We start from the raw sequence: 27,153 nt of genomic DNA, 5'->3' as shown, positions 1-27,153 counted from the left end.
CTTCTAACCTAGACTCTTCTAACCTAGACTCTTCTAACCTAGACTATTCTAACCTAGACTCTTCTAACCTAGACTCTTCTAACCTAGACTATTCTAACCTAGACTCTTCTAACCTAGACTATTCTAACCTAGACTCTTCTAACCTAGACTCTTCTAACCTAGACTCTTCTAACCTAGACTATTCTAACCTAGACTATTCTAACCTAGACTCTTCTAACCTAGACTCTTCTAACCTAGACTATTCTAACCTAGACTCTTCTAACCTAGACTCTTCTAACCTAGACTATTCTAACCTAGACTCTTCTAACCTAGACTATTCTAACCTAGACTCTTCTAACCTAGACTCTTCTAACCTAGACTATTCTAACCTAGACTTCTAACCTAGACTATTCAAAGCATCAAAAAAGGGCTCTCACTAACTTTCAAAGGTTGTAAACTTATTTCCATTCGGCAGTAGGTGGCGTTCTTCAAGTCGTTTGTCATCACCAAAATACTGTTCTGTGTGTGTGTGTGTGTGTGTGTGTGTGTGTGTTATTCTTCTGCTTTTACCCCTTGATAAGTGCCAGCTTGTTTTCTGTTAGAACATTTAGATTTGAATGAAAAATAGATTTGAATTTTAAATTGCTAAGCTGTTTCTGATTGGCTACTGTTAGTGCTAGTGTTTGTAATAATATAAATAATAATAATAATAATAATAATACATTTTATTTAAAGCGCCTTTCATGACACCCAAGGTCACTTCACAAACAAAAAAGGACATTCAAATTATAGTCATCTTCTAAAGGTGCTGAGGTTCACACCAGGGACATGCAGCAGGTCTTTTGATAATACCTAATTATAGTTTGAATGTTACATATCTAGTCGTTCTGATTGGCTGCTGGTTTTTAATTTGAATGTCAAATGGTTGCATTTTTTTTAAAAACCTGTAAATATATAAAATTTCTATGTACATGGCTTTTTTGATACCTGGGAAACTAATACATGTGTTTGTCATTCAATTATTTGATTTTTTAATTATTTTTGATAACAATAGTAACAACAATAATAGGCCTAGGCCTATATCAGGGCGTAATCATTAATATTCGGGGCAATTAGCCTACATAATATTTGATGGGGGGCGTTAGGGACCTGGATAATGGATAGGGGGGTGCTGGCACAAAACAGGTTGAGAACCACTGCCCTATAACCTTCCCTCTGCTCTGCTTGTTCTTACATACTGCAAAAGAACATTTGCTTACCCTTTACATGTTTTTTTCATACTGTTTTCATCCTACATCTGTTATTATGGCACGTTTTACGGCAAGTTTTGGATATAGCTTAAGTAGAGATGTGCCGATACCAGTATTGGAAAAGCCTCCAATACTGCCCAAAATGCTGGTATCGGCAAGTACTGGAGTTTATGCACCAATCCAATACCACGTAATTTAGCCCTAAAGAAAATCTACTTTAAGGTAGTTTATTTATGTTCTTTTTCCGTTATGACTGACTGTCAAACTTGATAATAAAAGAAAGTTCTGCGGTGTTCATTGTTTGCGCATGTTTCACAAAAAGTTTAACCTGAGCCAGACTGACAACAAAGATAGAAATCATATCACATCCATACAGGGATAGTAGTATACAGTTGTTAAAACATAATAAAATATATAACACACTGGTGTCGGATCAGTGCTCTGTATCGGCCGATACGCAAGTTCAGGTATCGGAATCGGTATCGCAAAGCAAAAAATGGTATCGGACCATCTGTAATCTTTAGTTGAGAAAGATAAGATTTTGAAAATGTGGTCGATTTACCAGAATAATGCCCAAAATTTGCTCTGACATTTTCTGCAGCTGGCAGTCTTGTCTTGGCAAGCCCTTTGGTAATTTACCGGTGAACATGATGTATTATCACCTTTTAAATTGATTTGGCGAACTTGTTGGCAAGTACTTACAGTCAATCTTCCTTTAGCTATGTTTTGAAATATCTAATCTCTTTAACTGCTAAATGCTCCACTGTGTTCACCATAGTCTCTACTGTGTCTGTCTGCGGTTTGGTGCTCAGCAGGAAGTCTACGGTGGGTTTTAGAGCTTTTATTGCTGAAAAACTGCTGTCTGCTGCGTACCAGAATAACTAAGGTTGTAACGACAAAACCTCTGAGTGTATTTGATTAAAGGTCCTATGACATTCTTCTTTTTGGATGCTTTTATATAGGCCTTAGTGATCCCCTAATACTGTATCTGAAGTCTCTTTTATATAGACCTTAGTGGTCCCCTAATACTGTATCTGAAGTCTCTTTTATATAGACCTTAGTGGTCCCCTAATACTGTATCTGAAGTCTCTTTTATATAGACCTTAGTGGTCCCCTAATACTGTATCTGAAGTCTCTTTTATATAGACCTTAGTGGTCCCCTAATACTGTATCTGAAGTCTCTTTTATATAGGCCTTAGTGGTCCCCTAATACTGTATCTGAAGTCTCTTTCCCGAAATTCAGCCTTGGTGCAGAATTACAGCCACTAGAGTCAGTCTCACAATGAGCTTTCCTTAGGATGTGCCATTTCTGTGTCTGTAGCTTTAAATGCTAATGAGGAGGAGAGAAGCGGGGCAAGGTGGAGGGTGGGCGTGTGGCCTTGACCAGCTTGCCATGGGCAAAGCAGAGAAAGGGGAGGTAACCTTTCCCCTTAAACGTACGGTATACTAGCCGCATCCAAGGTGGGGCGTGCCATCGTGACATGTAAATGATGTAATATCCTGCTGGCGCGCCCAAATTTTTGGCGCATGAGCAGAGGTCGCGCACGGCTCTTTTTTTTTCAGCGACAAAGCGGAAAAAGGAGGCCTGAACGAGTTCGCCGACAACCGGGTGCCAGGACTCTCAGAGTGACTGCAAGTCTCTCATGTAAACTTACTGGGTTAAGATGAGTTCTTTTATGGTGAATGACAGGCTTGATCCAACCAAGTAGGTCATCCAATCAAATCGAAGCATTGACGGCAATGCTGCTGCCAGTTCTGCCGTTGTTTACCTTTTTCTTCTTCTTCTAGTCCGTAGAAAGAGCAACGTCGGTAGCCTTTGCTCATTAGCGCCACCGTTGTTCAGGAGAAGACTGCAACTAGTGTCACGAGCACCAGCCCGGGTATAAATAGTCACGGCGATCCCATGACGTCACATTTGCACGCGCCAGCTGGGCTGCATGTAGTATATAAGAGCCTTTATGATGACATATAGGGAAGATTCCAGATTGGCCATCTGAGCTTTCATTTTCTCAAAGACGGAGTAGGATACCCAGGGCTTGGTTTACACCTTTTGCCATTTCTAGCCACTGGGGGACCATAGGCAGGCTGGGGGAACTCATAATAATGTTAAAATAAGTGAAATTGTCATGCCACAGGACCTTTAAGAAATGCTATGTCTTGTTTTAAGCAGCCGTAATTGACTACTTGGATTTTCCGTTTCCAAATATACACACCAGTGCCTGTTCTCTGGTGGCCTTTAGCCCTAAACTGAGGGCCTTCCACACTCTCCTTCCAGCTCCCTCGTCTCACACCCTTCATTACTCCTCATCAAAACCAGCAGGGGGTCTTATTAGAGGTTCACAACCCCACCTGCACCATTGTCACCCTCTGTTAGTTAAATTAAAGACTCTCTCTGTCTGTCTGCCTCTCCCTTTTCTGCCCCAGTGGGCCAGCCTAATCAGGTAAATATTGAGAGGATTTGTTAGCTCTTTGTAATGTGGCTCGGGCCGCCCTGACGCTAATTCTGCTGTATTCCTGCCGGGCTGTGGCAACGCTTTAAATGCGGCTGCGGTGAGCCGCGGTGATGGAGATAATGATGGGTTGGGGAGAAAATAAAAACTGTGCTGTGGGACACAATGGGAAGGCCTGGGGGACGCGTGGGAGGTTTTATAGAGGGAAGGAGTGGGAGCAAGGGAGGATGGTCGACACATCTCATCTCAGACAGATCAATGCTTTAAACGTTGAAAAGTAGACAGTAGAAATTATTTTGTCCCTGATGAGGAGTCATTTCCAATTTGATTCCTGCTCTGTGCAGCTGCCCTGGATGTGAGCTTTTTCCAGAGAATGAAATCCAATCCTAAAGATTGTTTTCGAAATTTATCTGAGAGCTGTTTCCTCTTGTGTCAGCTTCTTAACCTATGTTCCAAATCTTAATGGATAAGGCCGGTGTAATTCTGTGTTTTTATCATTTTCACCAGATGCTACATAAAGACCAGAACCAAAAATGTGTTGGCAAAGGTAACCCAAACTGGAGTAAATTGTGGATTTGATTTTCAGCTGCAAATTAATACATATTTGGTGCCCTATATAGCTTGGCTAATTGAGGGAACTTTGGCATTTTAGTCACATATCTCCTCATAGAATTCATTACTGGTAGAATGTTGGAACTTCAAACGAAATTGACAGTGTGACCAATAATCTGGGAAACAAAATTGTCAAGTGGCTGTGCCAATACAAAGAAAGCAGAAGGTAACGGACATGCAGCCAAAAATGAGGGACATCCGCCAAAATTTCTAGCAGCACCTGAACAATCCCGGAAGTGAAACTTTGTCGATGTAGACTTGAAGTGCTGGAATTAGTATTTACAGCAGCAGGACAATGTGACATTTACTCAGTATAAACTACACTCTGTGTGTGTGTGTGTGTGTGTGTGTGTGTGTGTTGTTTATGTTAATGAAGGAACCATACCTGCCAACACTCCCGTTTTTTTCCCATTTTTTAGCCCTATCTCCCAGACCTCTCCCAGTTTGTTATTTCTTATTTGCATGGCCAAAACTCCTTTATAAATAATCTGACCAATATTTGTCAAATGTTGACCAGTTGCCAGATATTGTATGAAAACGCTTCATATTCACACAATCCACACACCATATACAATTTTCAACCCGTTTGTCACCTCAACCTGCCAACCTATAACCCAGTTGCGCAGTTGATCTCTGCGCAAGCTCGAGTACAGACCCGAAAGCGAGCCAAATAAAATGGCAGGTGAAGGCGGTGTTCCAGCAAGGAAATCGAAACATAGCTGTAAATTTCAACGGTGTTGGGCGCAACAATTTCCATGCATCTTACCTAGCCATATCGACAATCTCCACGCTTTTTGTAAGGTGTGTCGCGTTGATTTTAATGTAGCGCACGGTGGGAAAAATGACATTACCCAGCACATTAAAACACAGCAGCACCATCGCGCAGAAGAGGCACATGAGGGCACACGGGCGATTTCATCCTTCATCACGACAGGACAGACAGAGGCAGAAAACGTGATGCAAGCTGAACTCACTTAACACAAACACAGTAAACTTAACAGTCGCCTGACTTTTCCTCTAGAGACTTCAGATACAGTATTAGGGGACCACTAAGGTCTATATAAAAGAGACTTCAGATACAGTATTAGGGGACCACTAAGGTCTATATAAAAGAGACTTCAGATACAGTATTAGGGGACCACTAAGGTCTATATAAAAGAGACTTCAGATACAGTATTAGGGGACCACTAAGGTCTATATAAAAGAGACTTCAGATACAGTATTAGGGGACCACTAAGGTCTATATAAAAGAGACTTCAGATACAGTATTAGGGGACCACTAAGGTCTATATAAAAGAGACTTCAGATACAGTATTAGGGGACCACTAAGGTCTATATAAAAGCATCCAAAGAGCACCATGTCATGCGAAACCTTCTTTAATAACCTTATGCTAGCATGCTAACACAATACGGTAAACATTACACCTGCTTCGTAACAGTATGTTAGCATGCTGACGCTAGCATTTAGCTCAGTACAACCTCACATCATCAACACATCATGCTTTGGATACACAAGCAATTCTTGTTTGTACAATTCAGTTGTACAAACTATAACCCAACCAGAACATTCACCTTGCACTGCTGGTTTTTTTTCTCCTAATGTCAAAGAAAGAGAGAAAAAAAAATATCAGTTGCACAAACTGAAAGCAGAGACATGATTCAGCTGGAGGCGCTAGGCAAAGTGCAGGAGGAAGGAGGTGGAAGGAGAGCCGAGAGAGACGGGGAGGAGGGAGGGAGGGAGGGAAGATGGGGAAGGTAAAGAGCCAGTAAATAAGAAAAGAGATTTCCAAGAAGATAAGCAGCAGGGGAGAAGAGGATGGAGGAGGAGGAGGAGGAGGAGGAGGGAGAGGGGGAGAGGGAGAGGGAGGGAAGTAGAGAGGAAGAAAGAAAAGAAATGGGAACCAGCCGCTAAAGCACGGCTGTGTCCCTCATGGACGGCTGAGCGGGGATGCGTGCGTGTGATGGAATGACATGTCAGCGCTGCATCTGCTCCTCCTTTGCCGCTCAGCTGGGTTGTCATGACGACCAGCACATCCTCGCTCGCATTCTCGGTTCCTTGCCTCTCTCCGTCTCTCACTCTCTATTTGCATCCCTCCCTCCATAACCCGACTTACATAAACCTCTTCTTTGCATGAAGGCAGAATTGCTCGGAGGTTGAGTGCATTGAAGTCTCTCTGAAAATGCGATATCGAGCATCATCCCTCCCTCTCTCTCTCTCACTTTTTCTCACCACTTATGCCTACACTCAAAATGTCTCCCGGCTCATTGCCAGCATTTCCCTTCAGCTGGCAAAATAAAAGCGTCAAGGATTAAGGAAGGATACAGGAAGTGGGTCGGTGAAAAGAGCACGTTTAGCATGTAGAGAAGGTAGCCGGAGCAGCCATACGCCCCGACACCTCCATTCACTTTATACTAGTGTGTGTGTGTGTGTGTGTGTGTGTGTGTGTGTGTGTGTGTGTGTGTGTGTGTGTGTGTGTGTGTGTGTGTGTGTGTGTGTGTGTGTGTGTGTGTGTGTGTGTGTGTGTGTGTGTGTGTGTGTGTGTGTGTGTGGTTGGTCTGATGTCAGTGTGTGACAAAGGGAGGGAAGGAGAACCGTTAATTGCTTTGTCGTCCGTTAATTAAAGATGTTCTCTTCCGGAGCCTTCTGCGGTCATTTTGGTTCCATGACCCCAGGATCCTCAAAACCTTCTTCAACAACATCTCTGATGTATATGAAAAATACATGAGGAAGAACATGAGCACCGTCTCCTTCACGCTTGAAAAGCTCCCTTTGTCAGTTTTGTATTTTTACTTTGTGTTTTTACATCAGGCACTTTGACAGCCCTGTGGTCAAAATAACCAAAAGAAAAACAATCAAGACTTTCTTTACGGATCAACTCACCCATTAAGGGTTACCTCAAACTGGAAGTCCCCTTTGACAAAATAACTGCTAGCATGAAAGTAATACTGACACGTGGTAGAGATACTGGCTAGAAACTAGAAAGTATCCATGTAGAAGAATAATCTTTTAATTTAAAACATTGGAAAGGTAGAAATTGTATAGATACAATTATTCAGATTCCGTCACCATAGAGTTGGCTGGTGCGTCAGTCCAGAAGGAAATAAAAAATAATAATTCACATTAAATTTGTTTCAAGGTGCCCAGACAATTACTCAATTTTTTTCATCGAAAAAAGGGAGAATGAATGCGTGTGCATGAGAAGTGATTGACACCCCCATCCTGGCCCTGATTGGTGCTTCTGAACAGGGAGCTGTGGATTTTTGCAAATCGTACTACAGGCTGTAGGTGGTGCCAGGGAGCTGGATTTCTTTTTTAAATGACCTGCTTCATGTACATAGGGTCAGTTTCAGCAAATATGACAGAAAGTTAGTTTCATAAGTCTTACCTACTGCACCTGTAAGCAAAGACAAGCTTTTCTAGGGGTGTTAAATGACTCTACTCAGACATAAATCTAGTATGTTTTAATGGAAACACAATGGTCACACAGGCAGACAGAATAAGGCCCAGCCACACATTCTTCCACTCATATGACCGTGAGACAGCGTCGCTCAGCAGCGTTAAAGTCTCGTTAAGCGGTGAAATAGATTTGCCATTTTACACGCCAAACAGTCTGTAGACAAAGCCATCTGCCTTCATGTCCCCGGGCGGAAACCCTACTCTGCCAAAACGGCTACGGAGGGAGTCTGGGACTCAGATGGCCGGCTGCGTGTGTTTTCTGTGCGTGCGTCTACATGTGTGCCCATAATATACGGCCACACATGAACACCCATATGCATTGTGTAAGATCGCATAAACGCAAATGTCTTTTATGATGATGTTTGACAGAGTCTCAGTGTGTGTGTGACAGTGAGTGTGTTTATAGTCGGAAAATGCCCCGGGCTCTTTTTTTTCATGACTTTCTATTTTCTGACACACAATGTGTTGATATTATCCTTTTGGAATAAAGCCTCGTTCAAAAACCTGCCAGCGACTCTTCCATCCTGCTCACACGCCTGCGGTGGATTACTTCACAAAAACACTAAAGACTTATGTAACATGTTGTGAAACATTGGAAGTTTTTAGAGCTTTTTTTAAATTTAACAGAAAGGAAACCTTGAATGTTTACAAAAAGACTAAATTGGAAAAAGGGACTGATTAAAGCCAATATGACTGTTAAATAATACTTTAAAGCCAAATATAAATAGATGTTGCCTGGCTAAACTGACATGCTAGCACACAATTCACTGAATCCGAGCACCTCATGGAGATGCATTGTTTTACCCAACTAACCATTTCTCTTTTGTTCCTCTCTCCCCATTTTCTTTCCTTTCTCTCTTTCTGCTCACTGCTCATTTTATTTCTTTTCATCCTCTCTCTATGATTCCTCTCTGCCACATCTCTATATTTCCAAACTTTTCCTCTGCCATGTACAATTTTTCTCATCACCTCCCCTTTCTCACCTCTATCCCATTCTCTCCTCTGTCCCTTTTATTCCCTCTCTTCTCTCTGTCTCTTTTAGATGTAACGTCCAGGATTACATCTGGCACAAGGGTGCTCGCTGCGACTCGGTGGTGACCGAGTTCCAGGTGATGTGTCTGGCCGTGGGCACCTCGGCTCTGGTGGTCCTGCTGCTCTTCATGATCGTCGTCTGCTTCGCCAAGAAGCTCCACGTGCTCAAGACGGAGAACAAGAAGCTGCGCAAGCGCAGGTGAGGCTCCATCGAGAGCTAAGAGATATAGGGCCCTATTTTAACGATATAAGCGCACAGCGTGAAGCGCATGGCGCAGGTGCGTTTAGGGCGTGTCCAAATCCACTTTTGCTAGTTTGACGGCGGAAAAACGGGTCGGTGCGCCGGGCTCATGGTTCAAAAGGGTTGTACTTAGTGTCTTCATTAATTCATAGGTGTGTTTTTGGCGTAACATGCATTAAACCAATCAGAGATCATCTCCCATTCCCTTCAAAAACCAGGCGCGTTTGGACCTTGGAGCATTGCTATTATGATGGAGGATTTGCTGAGCAGGAAGGAAATATTTTCAGCAGAACAAACTGATCTGCTTGTGCGTGAAGTGAAAGTGTGCAAGCAGATCGTATCATAACACTATTTCACATTGAAATATTTCAATGCTGCGCCGTCCCTGTGTGTGTGTAACAAGCATAGTGTGCGCGCGCTGTGCACGAGCCTAGGCACATTTTAATAATTCACTGTTAAAAAAACAATGAAATGCTCCTTTATTGACTTTAGACCAGGTTTTTGTTGGTCAATGGCGCGATCACTTCCCGCTGCCTCAAGATAGCCATACGCCCAGAATTCACCTGAACACACCTCCCTGCAAGACCAGCGCACCAATGGGCGCACAGATGGGCGCAGGTGCATTTGCTATTTAAACGGTGTGGTCTTTGCGCTGCGCCAGATGCAAGACAGGGCCCTCAAAGTACTTCATCTTCCCTTTTTATTTATTTATTTATTTATGGGGTGCATCAATGGAAGCGTCCAGTTCACAAAGAAAAAGCATGAAAATATATGGGTTTTAGGGCTGGGTACCGAATTCAATACTTTTTAGGCACAGACCGAATTGCCTCCAAAGTACTAAAGTATCGAGTTTGGAAAAATGCCTCGTCATTCAATACCCAATTTCAATAGCTAAGGAGTAAATCTTATCAGCGTCGGTGAGCCAATAAGCATGCAGCATGCTTCTACCAAGATCCCATAATGTTTGTGATTGGCTGTTTAGCATTACACGTCATAGAGGCAGACAGGAAAAACTCTCGGTTACGCAGATAGACGGGCTGATGTGGTAGCAGCTGAAAAATAAATAAAAGGAATTGTGCTGTAATGTTGTCATTTCTTTTTCTTTGGTACAGAAAAAAGGTACAGAAAAAAGTATCGTTTAGGAACCGGTATCAAAGTCACGGTATTGGTATTGGTCCCGGTATGGAAAATATTTGGACGATACCTTGCCCTAATAGGTATTTAGTCTTTTTTGGGGCTATACCTTACTCCCTACATTTATTTTCAGTAATCCTAACAAGAACATGGAGAAAAAGAAAAATGTAAGACCTTTCTTTCAAACAAAGTAGCACGTTCCCGATGAAGAACTATAGAAGCCAAACTCCATCCGTCAAGATCTCCTTTGAGTGACGTTTCCTGCTGGCTTCGTTTGTCTGATTTTAAAAGATCGATCAAACAACATTAAAAAGTAAAGTCTCTAGTGCCTTGCTCAAAGGCAGTCTGGCGCAGCAGATTTATTATCCGTTAGCCAGCAGACACTGAGTATCGGCTGCGGTGCATTACTCCCATCAATGTTAAAGATTGAAGGAGAAATTATTTTCTTTCATGCGGCTGTGACTGCCTCAGGGCCAAACTGCTGGCCCGGCTTGTGTTTAGTGTGAAATTTAGAGAACGACAGAGACAGACTGGTCGATAGAGGGAGAGGGAGAGAGAAAGAAAGGGGGAGAGATGTTCAATAAATGTGTGTCTAGAAATAAGTCTTAGGAGAGGGGAATTAGTCTTGAAGTTCAGAAGTATAAATGGAGTCAGTACGTGGCACGTATTTGTGTTGATCAGATCCCAATCTTAACAGGAAATCATTCTTAAATTCCAAAAGGTGCCTAAATGACAATGGTCAAAAGGTAGTATGAGCATTTTTCTAAAGTGGGATCATTGGAAATATAATCCTATATTTGGGCTAATACCGTACAGTAAAAGGGCTGTTTTTACATGTCTGAACAAATGACAGAAACTTATTGTTTTTTTTCTGTTCAGGGGAGTCTCAGATCTACATGAGGCAGTGGCCCCAACTGGTAGATAACAAACGAATGTTTGTTACTTGGAAAACCTCATGTAAAGTGGACTCATCTTGACTTCTTGGACCAACACGTCTTCCTCCTCCTCTTCTTGTTCCTCTTCTTGTCCCTCTTTGGACGGTTGAGATGGTAAAATAATGAGAAAAAAAGTAGTAGATGGCTACGAGACTTTTGTTTAGAGTCCACCTGCATTTCTCTCTGAAGTTTAGATACCAACCAACAGAATTTCAAGTAGAGCCTGAGGGATGCATCATCAGCAATTCTAAAGAGGGGAAAGTACATATATATATATATATATATATATATATATATATATATATATATGATGCGATTTTCCTCGGGGGATGTGTGATTTCTACCTTTCTGGTCTATATGTCCCTGCCTCTGCTGAATTATTTTCATCCCCGGTGGGGAGAAAATGTATTCCCCCCCCTCAAAGCGATTAATACTTCACCAATAGACCATAAATTATATACCTAAAATAGGAGTATTTTCAACTAAGTAAAGCGCTGTAACGTGAACACATGTCCATCAAACGATAAAGTCCGAGCAGCAATTTGATGGTTGTATTAAGATGCTACAGAGCTCCGGGACGCCGGCTACCAGCAGCAGTTGTTTAGCCGCCAATAGGTGACTGTGAGCCGGCTACAGGAACCGCCAGATGATGGTCCTTTCAGGGGCCGTGGTAGTTGGGTTTAGCCAGAAAAATGACAATTAAGCAATGACAGTTAAGTTTAGGCACCAAAATGGATAGTTAACTTTAGGAAAGATATTGTGTGTGTGTGTGTGTGTGTGTATATATATGTATGTATATATATATATATATATATATATATAAGCAAAAAGTTATAGGTTAGAGAAAGATTTACCTAATCTTCTGTAACATAAATATATATCTATTTTTTTTCTTTTTTATACTTTGATTGACCCATTCCCCAGGTTGAGAATCACAGCATCTCAGTTGCATATCAGAGCCGAGAAAGCAGTTGCATTCTTTCTTTTAAAATCTTCCCGAGTGCAGCTTTTCAGTCTACTTTACATTTGTAATGTACTCTTGATTATTTAAAATGTATTGGGAACGAGGGATGAGCGATGAATAAACAAGCAAAAAGACGACGATCGTCACTGACAGGAAGAAGCTTGAATTGGAAAACGTCAGGAGCTCGCAGCAGAGTAACAGACGTTCCATTAACACAGGACGCCTGAGATTTGGGGAAAACATAAAAGAAGAAAGATGAGAGGACAACAGCGTGTGTCCTTCACAGGAGCAGAGAAAGCCGTGAGCACAGGGATTATTTTCCACAACAATAACTCACAGTTACAGCCAAGAACGACTCAAGAATGAAGAATGATTGAGGCAGTAGAGGTTCAGTGCCTTCCTCGAGGACATATGATTGAACTTCTTACTTTTCAGCTGAGACATTTTAGTTTGTCTGCACCCGTTTTATTACCCAAGGCTATAAAAAAAAAAACTAAACCTTTGAATGACAGTAGATTTATTTGAACATCTTCTATCCATACTCCCCCCCCCCCCCGGGGGCTCAGGATGTCCTTGGTGTTTTTGATCCATGAAAATCAGAACAAAAGTGTTTCAATACCAAAGCAAAATATTAGCAAATTATTTTACTTGTTTAAGGAAAATCTGACTTGACTCAAAAATAGACAAGAATCATGATACAAGATGGAGATATTTTGCAGTGTAAATTGAATTGGCTTATTGCTTTTTTCGAACTATTCATCACAGGCATTGCATGATGATCGCCAAAAGGTTGAAAAGTGTTCATTAACAGTCATGTTTATGATAAGATATCTATATCTTAATCTATTAAATGTGTTTAAAGTCAAAAATGCTTCATAGGAACCCTTAAAAGAACCCTAAAACCCCCACATTTCTGTGTGAAATATATGGAGCGAGATAAAGACACAGAGAGAGGTGGACTGAATATAAACTACAGAGTGACAAACAGATTGAAGGACTGGATTGGAAATAAAAAGGAGTGGGGGGTGGTGTTGGTTCGGCATGGCTTTGGCAGTGCCGGTGTTTTAGCGTTGATCTCCCTAGCAACAGAGCCGCCGTGCATGATCAGCAGCCCGCCGACCGAGCGCCGCGGATTCAAATGTGAACCGAAAGGACCCAATTCTCAACAGCAGATCTCATGCTACAGGGACTACTTTTAGCTCTACGGGGAAGGTTATATCATGCCAGTCATGGTGGAGGAGATTATGGATGGTGATGAAGATGATGGTGAGGAGGAAAAGTGGTGCAGTCAGTAGCAGCCTTAACGCTAGCTAGCAGATATTTAAAACGGGAGAAAAAGGGTGATGTCATTGGTCCTCTGGATCCAGCTGAAAGTAGGGCAGTCTGAACAGGAGGGGGGGAGGGAGGGAGAAACACAGGGGGGAGGCGGGGTTGACCTACATACAGCTGTGCGACCTAAGGGGTGTGTGTGTGTGTGTGTGTGTGTGTGTGTGTGTGTGTGTGTGTGTGTGTGTGTGTGTGTGTGTGTGGCGGCAGGGCCCAGTATGAAAGAGACAACACAGCCTCATCAAGTGGTTGGCTAAAAGAAATCGAAGAGGAGCGAGAAGGAGGAGGAGGGGGGTGACAGATAAGAGGAGTAAAAGGATAAAAGGGCAAGATGAAACGGGGGAGGACGAGGGAGTAAAGGAGAAACTTGCGGAGAGGAGAGGAGAGGAGAGGAGAGGAGAGGAGAGGAGAGGAGAGGAGAGGAGAGGAGAGGAGAGGAGGAAAGAGAATATGAAAGAAAAAGAGAGAAAGAGGAGTAAGAGAGAAGGGCAGTTACAGAGAAAAAAGCTCAGCATGACACGTTCAGAGGAGCGTGTGTGTGTTTGTGTGTGTTTGTGTGTGTGTGTGTGTGTGTGTGTGTGCGCGCTCGCACTGCTGACAAGGCTCATGAATACATGAAACTCCCACACACCCCCATCTGCTGTGGGTAATCACACAGTCGCAGTGTTTCTCTGCCGCAGTCGAGACACGACCCAACATCCTGGTCAAAGATGGAGAGAGAAAGAAAGAGAGAGGGTGAAGAAAAGAAAAGATGGATAACATGGAGACATGTCAACATTTATATTATTAATCTATCTGTTACAGTAATTACATTTTGGTTACCTCCTTTAGGTAAATGTTCAGTATAACATGTCGTTGGTCCACATACACACGCTCCTCTAGAGCGTGTTCCGACCTGACGCCCCTATCGACGGGACGACATGTTGTGTCCGTGCTACAAATCACAGTTTTCTGATGTGATTTCAAGATTTGTTTAGGTTTGCACCGCCTTCACACTGGCACTGGAAATCGGCTCCGTAATACGCAACGCGCCCCCAGGGGACGTCGTACTACACAGTTGAAAGCGTCGGAAGCGAGTAGAAAAAAAAATGGCAGAGAGGCTTGAACGACTCATTCCGTCAGTGTCCGAATGTCCAATTCTCTATGACCTCTCATCGTTGCCACCGGAAATTCTGCCGTGTGTCCCTCTTTTCCGTGGGATGTCCGTTACCTTCGGCTTTCTTTGTGTTGGCGTTCTAAACCCCGGTGGATTTCTGAGGACTATGGTTAACTGCTCCTCAGATCTCTGCAGGGTAAATCCAGACAGCTAGCTAGACTATCTGTCTAATCTGAATTTTCTGTTGCACGACTAAAAAAAAACCTTTGAACGTACACATGTTCCACCAAAACAAGTTCCTTCCTATTTTGCAGCGGCACCGTGGCTCCGTCTGGCACCAAGACGATTGTGATTGGTTTAAAGAAATGCCAATAAACCAGAGCACATTTTTCTCTCGTCCCGGAATGCTGTGTGGACTTGCCAGAGGGAAGGTCTGGCAATGCGAGACTAGCAGCCGGTTGACTTAACTCTGAAACAGCTGGCCTAGCTCTGTCCAAAGGAATGAAAAAAAAAAAAACCTACCAGCACCTCTACAACTCAGTAATATATATCTTGTTTGTTTAATCTGTATAAAAACCAGTCTAAAAACAAGTCGCCATTTTGCAGGTGTTACATGTTGGACAATTTCTTGGTACCTGCTAATTTGTATCCACAGGAAGAAAGAAAAAAAAAGAGTGAGAGGTCCAAAGCTGGATTCTGGTGCTAGACTTTGAGATCACAGATCAGTGATGATGGGAGAACATATTTTGTGCCTCTCTCTCGTCATTACCTCGTCTTACATTGTCTTGTCACAGCGGTCGTGAAATATAAATATGAAAGCTCGCATGGGAATCTGAGAGACAGGCGCTTTTTGGCAGGAAGTAGTAGATGACGGCCTCTTTAACTATAGATATGACGGGGGAAGATGAGCAAGGAGCACCACAACGAGACATTTGAGTAAAGGTTTATATGGGTGCGGGGCAAATGACAGCCGTTTCATGAATGAGAAAGAAGATATGCGCGTTAGAGAGACGACAACTCTGTGACACTCTCGTCAAAGTCATTGTTTCATTCGGTCCCTGAGACAAACATCTATTCCCTTTGAGAAGTCGGAGACGAAGAAGAAAGACGAAGAAATTCAAAGAGTTCAGTCTAGCTCAGTCAAAAGGGAACTCCCAAAGTTCGCAGCTTCCCCGACAAGATAAATAGAAGAGTCTGTGTTTATATGCGTCTGTTTTAAAAGGTGTACAAGTAATGTCTCATCCTAGTAGATAAAATACTATTATTATTATTATTATTATTATTATTATGCTTTTATTTAATAATATGTATTTGTCAGGGACTGTGAGCATGTTAAAAAAGATAATGTGATATTTGATGTATCATTCCAAAGATATCTGAAAGCCAACTTAAATAAACAGTTTGCTTTGTACATCTGCATATCCTCTGGCATGTGGCAGTTAAAACATGCAGAACTACCCAAACAGGAAAGGACAGGAAATAATAAATTATGCACAGCATCACTTATCACACCATATCAACGATACGTTTATGTTAAGAATTAAGGGGGGAAAAAACAAGGAAAGGTGTTCAACGCAAAAACTAATACCATGCCAAAGTTTTATTTTGTGTTAATTTTTTAGTGTTTTAGTGCCATTTGGCAATGCACATGCAATGTTGCAGTAGAATGTTGAAGAACTATTTTATGTAAAAAGGTTTTCTGCATCTGTACTGCAGTAGTCCCTGGACCGATGTTACATAGTATACCTAGGATCCACCAGACCACATATTATCAGCTTCCAATCTAAAAGCACCATAAAGAGGATTATTTGCATCAATATCTTCATCAGTTGTCAGCTGAGTGGACGAAAAGCAGATCTCTTATAACCTGTGTGTTGTTTAAAATAAAAACCGAGTCCGTGTTTGTCTCCCTGTTAGTCACAGCAAGACAATAGTGGGTCAAATGTGAGTCAAAGTTCAGCCTATTTGGGGACTTGTGGTCCAAGGTAACCAGGTAACCAAATTCTGAAAGTCAAAAAAACGAAACCTTTTATTCTCAGTTTGTTGCATCACAGATTAAAATGTGTGTGTGTCTCTGTTTTTGCCACTTGACAAACAGACAATGTGAACTTGCTGTCTGACTAATGCTGCTTTCTTGCTTTTTTCCTCCCCCCCTCCTTTTTTTCCTTCTGTCTGTCTTTTCTTCAACAATGTAATCTTTTTCCTAAATTTGTCCTTTTTCTTGCCCCGTTTGTCCTTTCTACCATCTCTCTTCTCCTTTTGTCCCATTTGTTTTTTCCCTGTGTCTTCGTTTTTCTCCTTTTGGATTTGCTCGACTGTGTTTCTCCTTCTCTCACCTTGTGGATCACCTCTTGTAAATGTCACTCCACCCCTGGCTCTTCCTCCCTTCCTCCTCCTCCTCCTCATACCTTTTCCTCCTCTTGGATTCTTTTCAAATCCTCAAACTGTCTTGTACTCTTATTATCTTCCCCAAAATAATTTTCATTATCTGGACCCTCAAATTTCCGTCTGTTACTCTCTTTACCCACCTCTTTTTCTTTTGACTTCTCTCTCTCTCTCTCTCTCTCTCTCTCTCTCTCTCTCTCTCTCTCTCTCTCTCTCTCTCTCTTTTGATCATCTGTTCCTAATCTTCCTTGTCTCATTCTCCTAAATGTCCTTTATTCTTCCCTTACTACTTGACATTTTGAATCGCCACATCTTCTCTCTCCCCGTTTTTCTGACCTCTTCAAACTCTTCTCCTCCTCCTCTACACTTCCTCTCTGTTACCTCGCCCCTTCTCCATCTTCCTTTCCTCCTACCCCCCCAATCCATCCTCCGACACCCAGCAGTAAGTACCGGCCTTCATCGGAGCAGCACAATGATAATTTCTCGCTGTCCACCATCGCTGAGGGCTCCCACCCAAATGTAAGGAAACTGTGCGACACCCCTCCTAACGTCCCTCATGCCCGTGCATTGGCTTACTATGATAACATTATCTGTCAGGTAACGTGGTTCTCGCCTCTCTCTCTCACCCCTTTTTTTCTGCATCCCCCCAAAACCCCTGCCGGGCCCCCTCCCGTCCCCTAATGCATGGGCATGAGTATTCTCAGATACTCCGAGATGTGCAACGCTAAGGATGGGGTGGATGGGCGTGGTCCATGTGCAAGGCGGGTGGCGGGAGTTTTCACAAAGTGGCAAATACGAAAAGAAGAACACCATAGGATGTACTGAAGCACGCATATTTCAGACGCAGCCGTCATGCATTTTGATTGATTTATTGATACCGTTACATACAACATAGAACTTTTTTCAGTCCATGGATCTTTATATATTTATACAAAGCACCAATTAGGGCGTGTTTGGCCAATTTACAACAAATAGCTTATATTAGAATGTAGACGAGATAGAAAAAGGCACAGGCGCAAGCAGAGACTGAGCCCTGTGCAGCATGTCGCCATGGCAAAGCGATGGCTGTTTCATTGCGTTTATTGATTTAGTTCCTCTGGTTTATAGCGTATTGATCTTATTTTGAAGGTGACAGCAACACACACGCACGCACACACACAATAAATGTCTGTAAAATCAAGTGTTAAATCTCAATTAGTTATTTTAGACGTGTTACACAACACCCCACTAATTTATTTTGACTGAACAGTGTCCAAGAAAAGCTTAATTGCGTGCTGACAAAGAGAAGATGAAGCACAAATCAGCTCGGTGGGTGAATCGGGGGGCACCAACACAGCCAAGGGTAGAGGTTAAATTCCCCCCCCGAAACCATGCAGACTGAACATTTATGGACAGTTCTCACAGTGCCGACAGAAAGCCGCCGTGGCTTTAACTTGACCCCTTTAAGAGAAAACTCCCACAATCCTTCACCGTGACCCCTCCCCACCCTGTCTCTGTCTAACCTGATTGTCTCTCTAATCACCTCTTGCATCGGTGTGTCACGGCATCCCGGCTATGTCGCTAGCATGCGCCACCTGGTGGCCATGTCAGCCACGGCAGCTCTGCTTCGCTATCTGTTAACAAATCTGTACTTATAACGAAATGTCTGCTTTACTTGTTTATCCTGAAAATGGGTGGGGGGAGTGGTCATTTGTTGTTTTCAGGGGGGAGGCGGGGGGAGGATTGGTGTCTCAAACAGGTAAGCTAAACGTGTGGGACATTTGTGAGAAATGGTAGGGGGTTATCAGGATAAACATCTGAGATGCAACGGCCCCGCGGCTGCCTGCAGGTGGCAGCAGACAGCTGGCAGGTGCCTCGCTAACTGAAGCATGGGTAGCTATTAGCGGCAATGCTAACGTTGTAGCAGCATGGGTTAGTTCTAGTGCTACAACCGAGGTAGAGTTTGATTTGTTTTGTTGAGTCTTTTTAAAGATGTGGTACCACCCTCTAACAACTCAATCAGTAGTTTAGTTCACTTGTAAAGCTTCAGCAACTTTAGTCGTTACTCTGTAACTCTGATTTCTTTCCCACTAGCTCAACAGTTTTAGACATCTCATTTCTTTAGAGGCAAGTGTCTCACCCACTCATTTTAACCACAACCAAATACCATTTTCACTACCCTGACCGACCAGAAATCCCAAAACAGTAACAAAAAAAAACCTCCATCATCACCTCCAAACAATATCTCTAAAATGTCAACTTCCTAACTCAACACCACCTACATTTCATAACCCCCCCAAATCCCCCACTGATCCTCTGGATTGAATAGTAATTGTAAATACTTTAAATGGTTTGTTTTAGCACACTTAAAGGTAGTTTAACACTAGGATGCACATGCAGACGCCAAGCATTTGTGCAAGTCAATACATATTCACGCTGCCAGTTTCCTGCTATTCCACGGATTGACAGTTGGTGGCAGTAATGTGTCAAGAAATGTACCAATGAATCATCAGAAAAGGCAAGGAAGACAACTGCAAGCTAGCAAACATGGATGTAAACAACAGTGGTTACGAAAAAAATATGAATGACAATCAGATTTGCAAATGTTCTATGAGGAAGGAAATGCAGTGCGTTTGTTAGGCATCACGGATACACTTGGTATGTTTAATGAGAATGTAAACATAACTTTGTTCACACGAAAACTGCACAGGCTACCTTTAAGTTACAAACAGGGTTGGGTTCTGATGCGAGGTTCAATTTGGATCTGGTTTCAATTTGGCAAAATTTGCTAAACTGCAAGGCTAAAATAGTCTGTCAAATCTTTTACCTTATCTTGCTATTTTATGTTAGCAAAAAGTAATATACAGATATTATTCACATAGCTGTAGGCCTATTCTTTTTTTTATTTGACACTGCTTTCACTGGTACTATATAAGCCATAGGCTAACAGATTTTAAAATATCAAAGTGAAATTTGCCTTTTGTCTATTTTATTTTCCCGGTGTCTATACTCAAAGAAGATTGTTTGCAAAAGAGAGAAGCATCACTCTGTTGCGCCACTCTGCGATCTTTTTGCAGTCCAACAAGATTATCAGAGTGGGGGGTTTCCTCTTGTCAAACGATTGCTTCCCATCAATTTCAGTAGTCTGAATCTTCTAGTTTGCTAATGTTTATAGTCTTATAGAGCTGAATCTGGACCTTCAGCATCTGGAGCAAGTGAAAATAAGGTGTGTACAAGTTAGTTGATCAATCTGAAGTGTTTGATTTAGCTCTTTATAACTTTAGTTACTACTTTCAAATGTTGAAAGCTGAACCTAAATAGATTAGACAAGGGATTCTGATTAAATAAGCGGATTGGATACGTGATTCAGATTCAGTCAAATTGTATCGAAGGGGTCAGCCCTATGTTAGATTTTAGAGGCCCTAGGGTTAGGGTTAGTGGTTAGGGTTCTAAATGTGGGATCATAGGGCCTAATTTTGAAAGAATTCTTAGAAATGTGGAACATAGGGCTGTGGGAACATAGCGACTAATTTTCAGTGAAAAAAAAATTCTTAGGGCTGTGGGAACATAGGCACGCTCCAGTATCAAACCCCAAACCTAGTGACAAATGAGTCAAGTCAGTTAAAGTAAAGTCATAAAAAAACATGAACTTGGTGTGACTGACTCTGTGACTGACAACCTCTCTTGGCATTATCTGCAGGGTCCAGATGAAGCGCACTCTGCCCTCCACTTTGTCCATCCATGTAGCCTAAAACAAATAACCAGATTTCCAACTACTATTCAGCCCAGGTTTATCCTCCATCAATGTTCCAACCGTGTACAAAACTCACATAGACATGTACAGTAGGCTTCCCCAAACCAAAACCCATACCAACTCATCAATTTCCCCCAAAACACACCCACTAATAAAATCAAATAACCTCAATTCCCTTCCAAACCCGGTGTCTGTGACACAACGCTGGAGACACCATACCTGAAATAACCCAACCTGTATTTACTACATGGGCTCATACAGAATAAGAGCCAGGCAGCACCAGAGAGTCTGTGTCTACCTCAGAGATACTGTAGCCAGCTGGGAGTATCGGCTGGCGTCTGAAAGGAAGTTTCTCCTACGATTGCTCTCTGTCTCCAGCACTCGATCTCTCTCTCTCTGTCTATTTTATCTGTCTGTTTCTATCTCTTCCTGTCCGCCTCCTCTTTCTCTCTCCATCTCTCTGGCTACGTTATCTCTCTGTATCGTCTCCCACTCATCTTCTTTCTTTCTGTCCACTTCGATCCGTCTCTCCTCATCCTCCCTCTTCCTCTGTCCGTCTCTACCTGTCTCTCTCTGAGGATGCCTTGTATGGTTTCGAGGAGTATAACCCTTTGCCCCATCCCCCTCCCCTCAGAAAACCATGAGCAGATACACCTGGGAGTGTAAGACCAAAGAGGAGTCCGACTGTGAGGTAAGACCAAATCCCGAAATGTCAGAAAGTCCCGCCCCCGTCTCTCACCCTCCCAAACAGCTCTCTCATTGTTACTGTGGCCCTGTCAATCACCCTCTCTCAACTCTCAGTGGATCAATTCAAGAGTCTTACCCCACCAAAAAAATAAAAAATAAAAATATATCGTCAGTCAGGAAGGCATGACACAAGACAGATCCACACACATCATGTCACCTGTTAGAACTGAAGACTTAACTCATTAAGTTAAGTTCACACTACACGACTTTCAAAGCTGTCAGATTTCTGTGCTGTTCACACAATAGGGCTCAAGTCGTGTAGTGTGATCTAGGAATTACTTGACTAGACTTGATGTTCAAAAGGATGGAAACAAACACTCACGTGGATTATATTCCCCGAAAAATATCAATTTCTTTTTTTATTATTATATATATTTTTTGCAATGCAACCTGTCCCCCAAAAGGACAGAGAGTTACATGCAAGCCCCTGAAGAAATAAAAGCCATGAACATTGTGTGAAATCGCCCTTTAACACACATTAAGGATGCAGAGCCTGAGGTAAAATCCAAACCCAATCACAAACAAATCTAGATCTTGTAAGGTCCTTGTTACACGTCCAGACAGACACACACGTGCACGCACATGCGCACACACAAAAGGCTGCATATTACAGATAAATTGAACCATACACAAACACTGAAAGATGGCCATGTAAGAAAAGCAATGCATGCACACAGACATCTTGCATTTATAAAGCCAGCACACAAAACACTTCCCTGCAGTAATAGGATGCTTTGTGTTTCATTCACTGCGGTAGATTGAACCCTCTTGTCCTCAATCTTCCCCTCCACAGTAATTCAGCAGAGTCCAGCCACACTGTTTCCTCCGCAGAAAACGCCGAAATGGAATTGTTTCCTGTCAACACTAAATAAATTCAACACAGAAAATTAATTGACATGGCAGAGCTGGTCGTAATTTTTAAGCGATTTCATTTCCATCGACTGAATCAGCTTTCAGACTGACCGATCAACACTGAATTGACCCTGAAGTCCAAATGCTGTTAAAAATAAGCTAATTGTCCCTTTTATTTAAATATTTTTTATATGATCCTTTATGCAGTGAGAATAGAAAGTACTGGGACCATGTAGAGTGACCAAATTCTGTGATGAAAATATGTATTATTTTTGTCTTTTTTTGCCTATCTTTGTTTTCTAATACTGGGCTTTGCTTGCACAGTCAGTCCCACAACATGGCAGTGATATCACATTCTTTTCTTTGCATTTTGAAACGTAACTTTTAACGTAGAACACAAATGTAGACACATGCTTTATATACTCAGAGGAAAAAAAAAAAACACACACGAAGGAAGGTTAATATTTACTCACACACACACACACACACACATACACATACCAATGCAAATATCTTAATCTGAAGTTTATGCGCCCAAGCGTTAAAAAAAGGGATTAAAGCTAACAAACACCCAGGTATACAGACTCTTAAACAATGTAAATTCTAAACATATTTAATCAGCTGCAGGCAGAGCTGAAGAAAATGACTGATCCAGACACATACACAAACTCTCAGATGGCTGCACTTTGAATCCGACCAGAGACAAACACAATTTTTTCTACAAACACCAAACGTATGCCCTCCCAATTATTTAAAAGTTGCTCAATAAAACAATCTACATAGGAGGGGCTTTAAGTGGGTTAACATATTTGGGAAGGTATTTTCACATTTGGTATGAATTCCAAGAGCTTCTCTTGTGTCTCTCCTCTCAAATGCAGCAGTGACGATAACTCTGTCTTTAAATTAGCACGGCAATTATTTCCTGATGCTGAAGTAGGTCACGAAGCACCTTAAAGCAAACCTACAGCCCACTCTTACCCGCCCACTAAAAGACAAAAGGACATTAGGAACTGTCCGTGTGCCTTCATCATCATCATCATCATCACCATCAGAACCCTGTTTATCTCTGTTCCTACTCCCCCCAAAATGACACCCGCTCTAAAGTCCTCGTGACTCTGTGCCTCCCAACCACTGCCCGCTCCCCCTCTCCACCCATGCACAACAATGAAATCCAACAAACAAAAAACATTTTCCAGTTTCACGCTGACGGGAGGACAGAGGGCCCCTATCCCGTAACCATGGAAGTGACGTATCCACACGTCCTGCCTGAAGTTACTATCTAGGCCAACAGCCAGCGGGTAAATGCTCTCACTGCTCTTCCTTTCTAAAAGTGCCATTGAATTCAAACGCAAACATTTAATCAGGGTGTGGTTGTAAATGGCACAGGCCCCAGGGTCTGGAATTTGATGTGTGTGTGTGTGTGTGTGTGTGTGTGTGTGTGTGTGTGTGTGTGTCTTGTGTGTATGCAAGATGTGTGAATCTGCCAACCTGTGTGTCTGAATGAATGTGTCTATCTCACCATACTCAGCTTATGTGCGTGCGTTTGTGCGTGCGTGTGTGTGTGTGTGTGTGTGTGTGTGTGTGTGTGTGTGTGTGTGTGTGTGTGTGTGTGTGACCACGAGGCACCCCAGGATGCCTCAATGCATCAGGGTCGATGATGCCATGCAATATTAATGGGGATAAGAGGCTGGAAAAAAAAAAACAGAGCTAAAATGGACTCCACAATCAATTTCTTCCCTCTGAGCTTAATTAACTTCAGATTAATTGAATTGAAACCTCTTAAAACATGCCCCCCCCCCCCTCACCCCCCACCCCCTCAGTGACTGCTTGGTTATGTATGACGGTGGTACCCACAGATAATCAGCCAGAGTGGAGAGTTTATCTGTCTCTTTGTTTTCGTTTTGGGACAATAAATGACGAGGAGGAGGTGAAGCAGGAAGGAGACGAGGCGTTCTGCATGAGCGATCATTACTGTTCACACGGGGAGCTAATGTCAGGGTCTTGCATGTGGATGTGCATGTGCTTCCTGGGTTGCCTGAAAGAGGGGGAGGGGGTGGTGGTGGTGGTGTCGCTTATGCAGCTCACCTCACTTGTCTCCTCAACCAAACATGACATGCCAGTCGAGCACGATGAGCAGACAGTGGAGCCTCCACACCACTGAAATGGCTGCTACTGAAACTGGGTTTTGCTTGAAGTTGCAATAAGTAGCCGCAGTTTGTTTTTGTTGAATATTTAATGGAATTTTGCTGCATTCTGGCACTCTCTAAAAGACCTGGTTTTAGCCCTTTTTTCTACAAATCGAATATAGTCTACATCAACAAGCAACGCTGCTGTCTTTTAGAGAGTTACATTTTCAACGATTCCAGGTATCCATTAGTTCCTGTTCCTTTCCACAGTTCTTTTTCAAATTCTATTAGCCAACTCTTGAAACTCGCTTGAGTTGAGTCTATCACAGCAAAAGTCAAGTCAAGTTTGAGCTGATGTTTGTTACATTACTGTATATAAAAGTATTACTGTAGGTCATTTTCACAGTGCACATTTTGACTTGTCATAGTAAAAAAGCCCAGGTGTTACTAATAACATTGACAATCGCTCTGTTCTATTAAAGTGTCCCAATAAGCTGTGACAGCGAGCCAACATACTGAATACCAGGACCCTGAAACTGAAGCAGCTAAATCACATGCGTCAAACTCAAGGCCCACAGGCCAAATCTGGCCCCTGGCAGATTATGATCGCTTTTTCTGACGTTGTCATTTTTTTTTTGACCATTTGTAACTTTTTTCTGACGTTGTTGTCACTTTTGTCAAAGTTTTTGTCACTTTTTCCGACATTTATGGGCGCTTTTTTTCTATGATGGCTGAGGAACTTTTCCCTGACTTCTTAAGGACTTTATGTCGACCAAACTGCAAGTGGGAAGACTATATGACACATGCAATAATACAGTCAAAGATATTAGACTTTTTTGGTTAAATAAAAGCATATCAATAAAGTAAACATGTCTGGCCCTTGATGTTATTCTTATTTTCCAGTTTGGCCCTTAGTGAAGTTGAGTTTGACACCCCTGAGCTAAATGGAATCCAGCCATCATTAATATTAGTAGTAACACCTGTGTTTTTCTCACTTTGACATGTCAAAATATCTTGTGTAAAAGAAAAAAAACAAGGCCTTTATCGCTCGCTGTAATGGAATACAAAACTCAAGCATGTTTCAAGAGTCTGCTTATTGATTTCCACACTGATTTCCAGAAATGAATGGAATCCAACAGCTACCTGGAATAACAGGAATAAAACTGCAAGGTTGTACCTGGAGCTTTCAGAAAAGGTCAGCAAAAATGTAAAAGTATTTGTAGTGAAGGAGCTAAAACTTGCAAACACACTGGTGTGGTTCTTTAAAGCATGAAGGTGGAAGATGAAAAACCATTGGAGTGCATGAAATAAAAGACAACTCCAAAGCTCTGGGATTCTTTAGAAGCATACTGGGCCTAAGTTCATCTTTGTTTTCTCCAACCAAATCACCAGACAAGGACGTCGATGTTGGACGATTCTGCAAAACACGAGATTACGCACAATGACAAAGATTTTTATGTCAAATGCTATAGTTTTTTTTAGTTCTTACGTATACCGTATACTTAACAATATCTGCACATGGCAACTACGGTAGGGTTAAGGTTAGGGAAAGAACATGGTAATGGTAAATAAACAATGGTTGAGGTATGATTAGGGTTAGACAACTACAACTCTTGGTTTTCTGTAAGAAAAACATTGTGGAAAGAGTTAATCAAAGGACAAATGATAATTGCAGGTCTGTGACGGAATGTGAACTTTAATCTTTTGCATGAAAACCAGACACACTACACACTTTACCTTCTGCTCGCTACATGAATGACAGACTACTTCCCATTGACGATTTTAGACCCTTTTTAGGGGGGCTCAAGCCCACAAACAATTGCAGTTTCAAAGGTCTTAAAACAGGTTTAATATCCTGTGTTGCTGTCGCCAATGCCATGCACCTGTAACCCAGTCCAGGAAAGGGTTAACAGAAACGTAGTTTTGGCCAATCGGAGATGGTTGTTCCAGACTCCCGCCTTTTGGCTGAGTCTCTATCTGATCTGTCAGAGGGAGAGCAGGAGTGAGGTTGTGAAGTTTAACGTTGGTAGTCCCCAGAGAAGAAGTTGGTCATTTCATGGCGCAGATTAGAACCCAAATTGAAACGTAAGCAACTCAAATTGCTGAATGTTAGAACATTGTGTCAAACTGGTCATTATTACTGTGACTTATAAAGTGTCAGGTTCAGTTCCATCATGGTGTTAAGTGTCAAAAAACGTTAGCTGACATTGTTGTTCAGTAGCTAGCTCAGAGATTATTGGCTAATGAAATTACTAATTTAGCGAGGGGGGGGGGGGACACTTTTGCAAGGCACTGTATCCGTGTTACATTCTAATTAGGGGCTGAGCCCCCCCTAAAGGTCTGATCCCAGAATCGCCGTGGCTACTTCCTGAATTGGCGCTGAATGTTGACGTTGGACGTAAATTGTGATGTGCAGAATCGTCCAGTAGAGATGTAATTCCTTGGGATAAAAGACTGGTGGTTGTCTTTGCCTTTCACAAAGATGAACATAGTCTTTGAGGGGATCCAGTTCTGATGGGTTGGTCTGAATTTACTGCAGAGTCTTAAAGAGAATTCAATTGCAAAGTTGTCCACCAATCGGCAGGGTCAAAGTTACAGCTGAACAGGAAAGTGAAAGGTGTTGTGATTCTAACTGTATTTTCTGCCCCTACCCCTCCCCTGGGCAGGATGATCCTAATTCCCAGAACAAACTTGAGGACCCGGTGAAGGCCCCACCCAAGGAGGACGACTCCCTCAACATCCACAACTCTCTGACCCCCAAACACGAGAACCACAAGGTCCTGGGCGAGGAGAACTCCTCGGAGGTAAACTCACTGCAGAACAACATGATGTGA

General features: G+C 42.4%; 1 protein-coding gene across 4 annotated transcripts in view; it reads left to right on the top strand.

Annotated features, from left to right (window-relative positions):
• cspg5a (chondroitin sulfate proteoglycan 5a) overlaps positions 1-27,153 on the top strand; it is a 64,524-nt gene extending 37,371 nt beyond the window's left edge. The window contains exons 3-6 of one of the 4 annotated variants that reach the window (XR_003692689.1): positions 8,791-8,979; positions 17,302-17,380; positions 25,439-25,514; positions 26,986-27,039. Coding sequence is in view for 3 of the 4 variants with exons in the window: in XM_028579425.1 (XP_028435226.1) it covers positions 8,791-8,979; positions 17,302-17,380; positions 21,229-21,285; positions 26,986-27,153 (493 nt within the window). In the remaining variant the exon portion in view is untranslated. Of the gene's footprint in view, positions 1-8,790; positions 8,980-17,301; positions 17,381-21,228; positions 21,286-25,438; positions 25,515-26,985 lie in introns of all 4 variants that reach the window. The other 3 variants (XM_028579427.1, XM_028579425.1, XM_028579426.1) reach the window with 3 other exon arrangements.

Source organism: Perca flavescens, chromosome 6 (genome assembly GCF_004354835.1).
Source record: "Perca flavescens isolate YP-PL-M2 chromosome 6, PFLA_1.0, whole genome shotgun sequence".
Taxonomy (NCBI): domain Eukaryota; kingdom Metazoa; phylum Chordata; class Actinopteri; order Perciformes; family Percidae; genus Perca; species Perca flavescens.
This window is presented reverse-complemented; position numbering and strand designations above follow the sequence as displayed.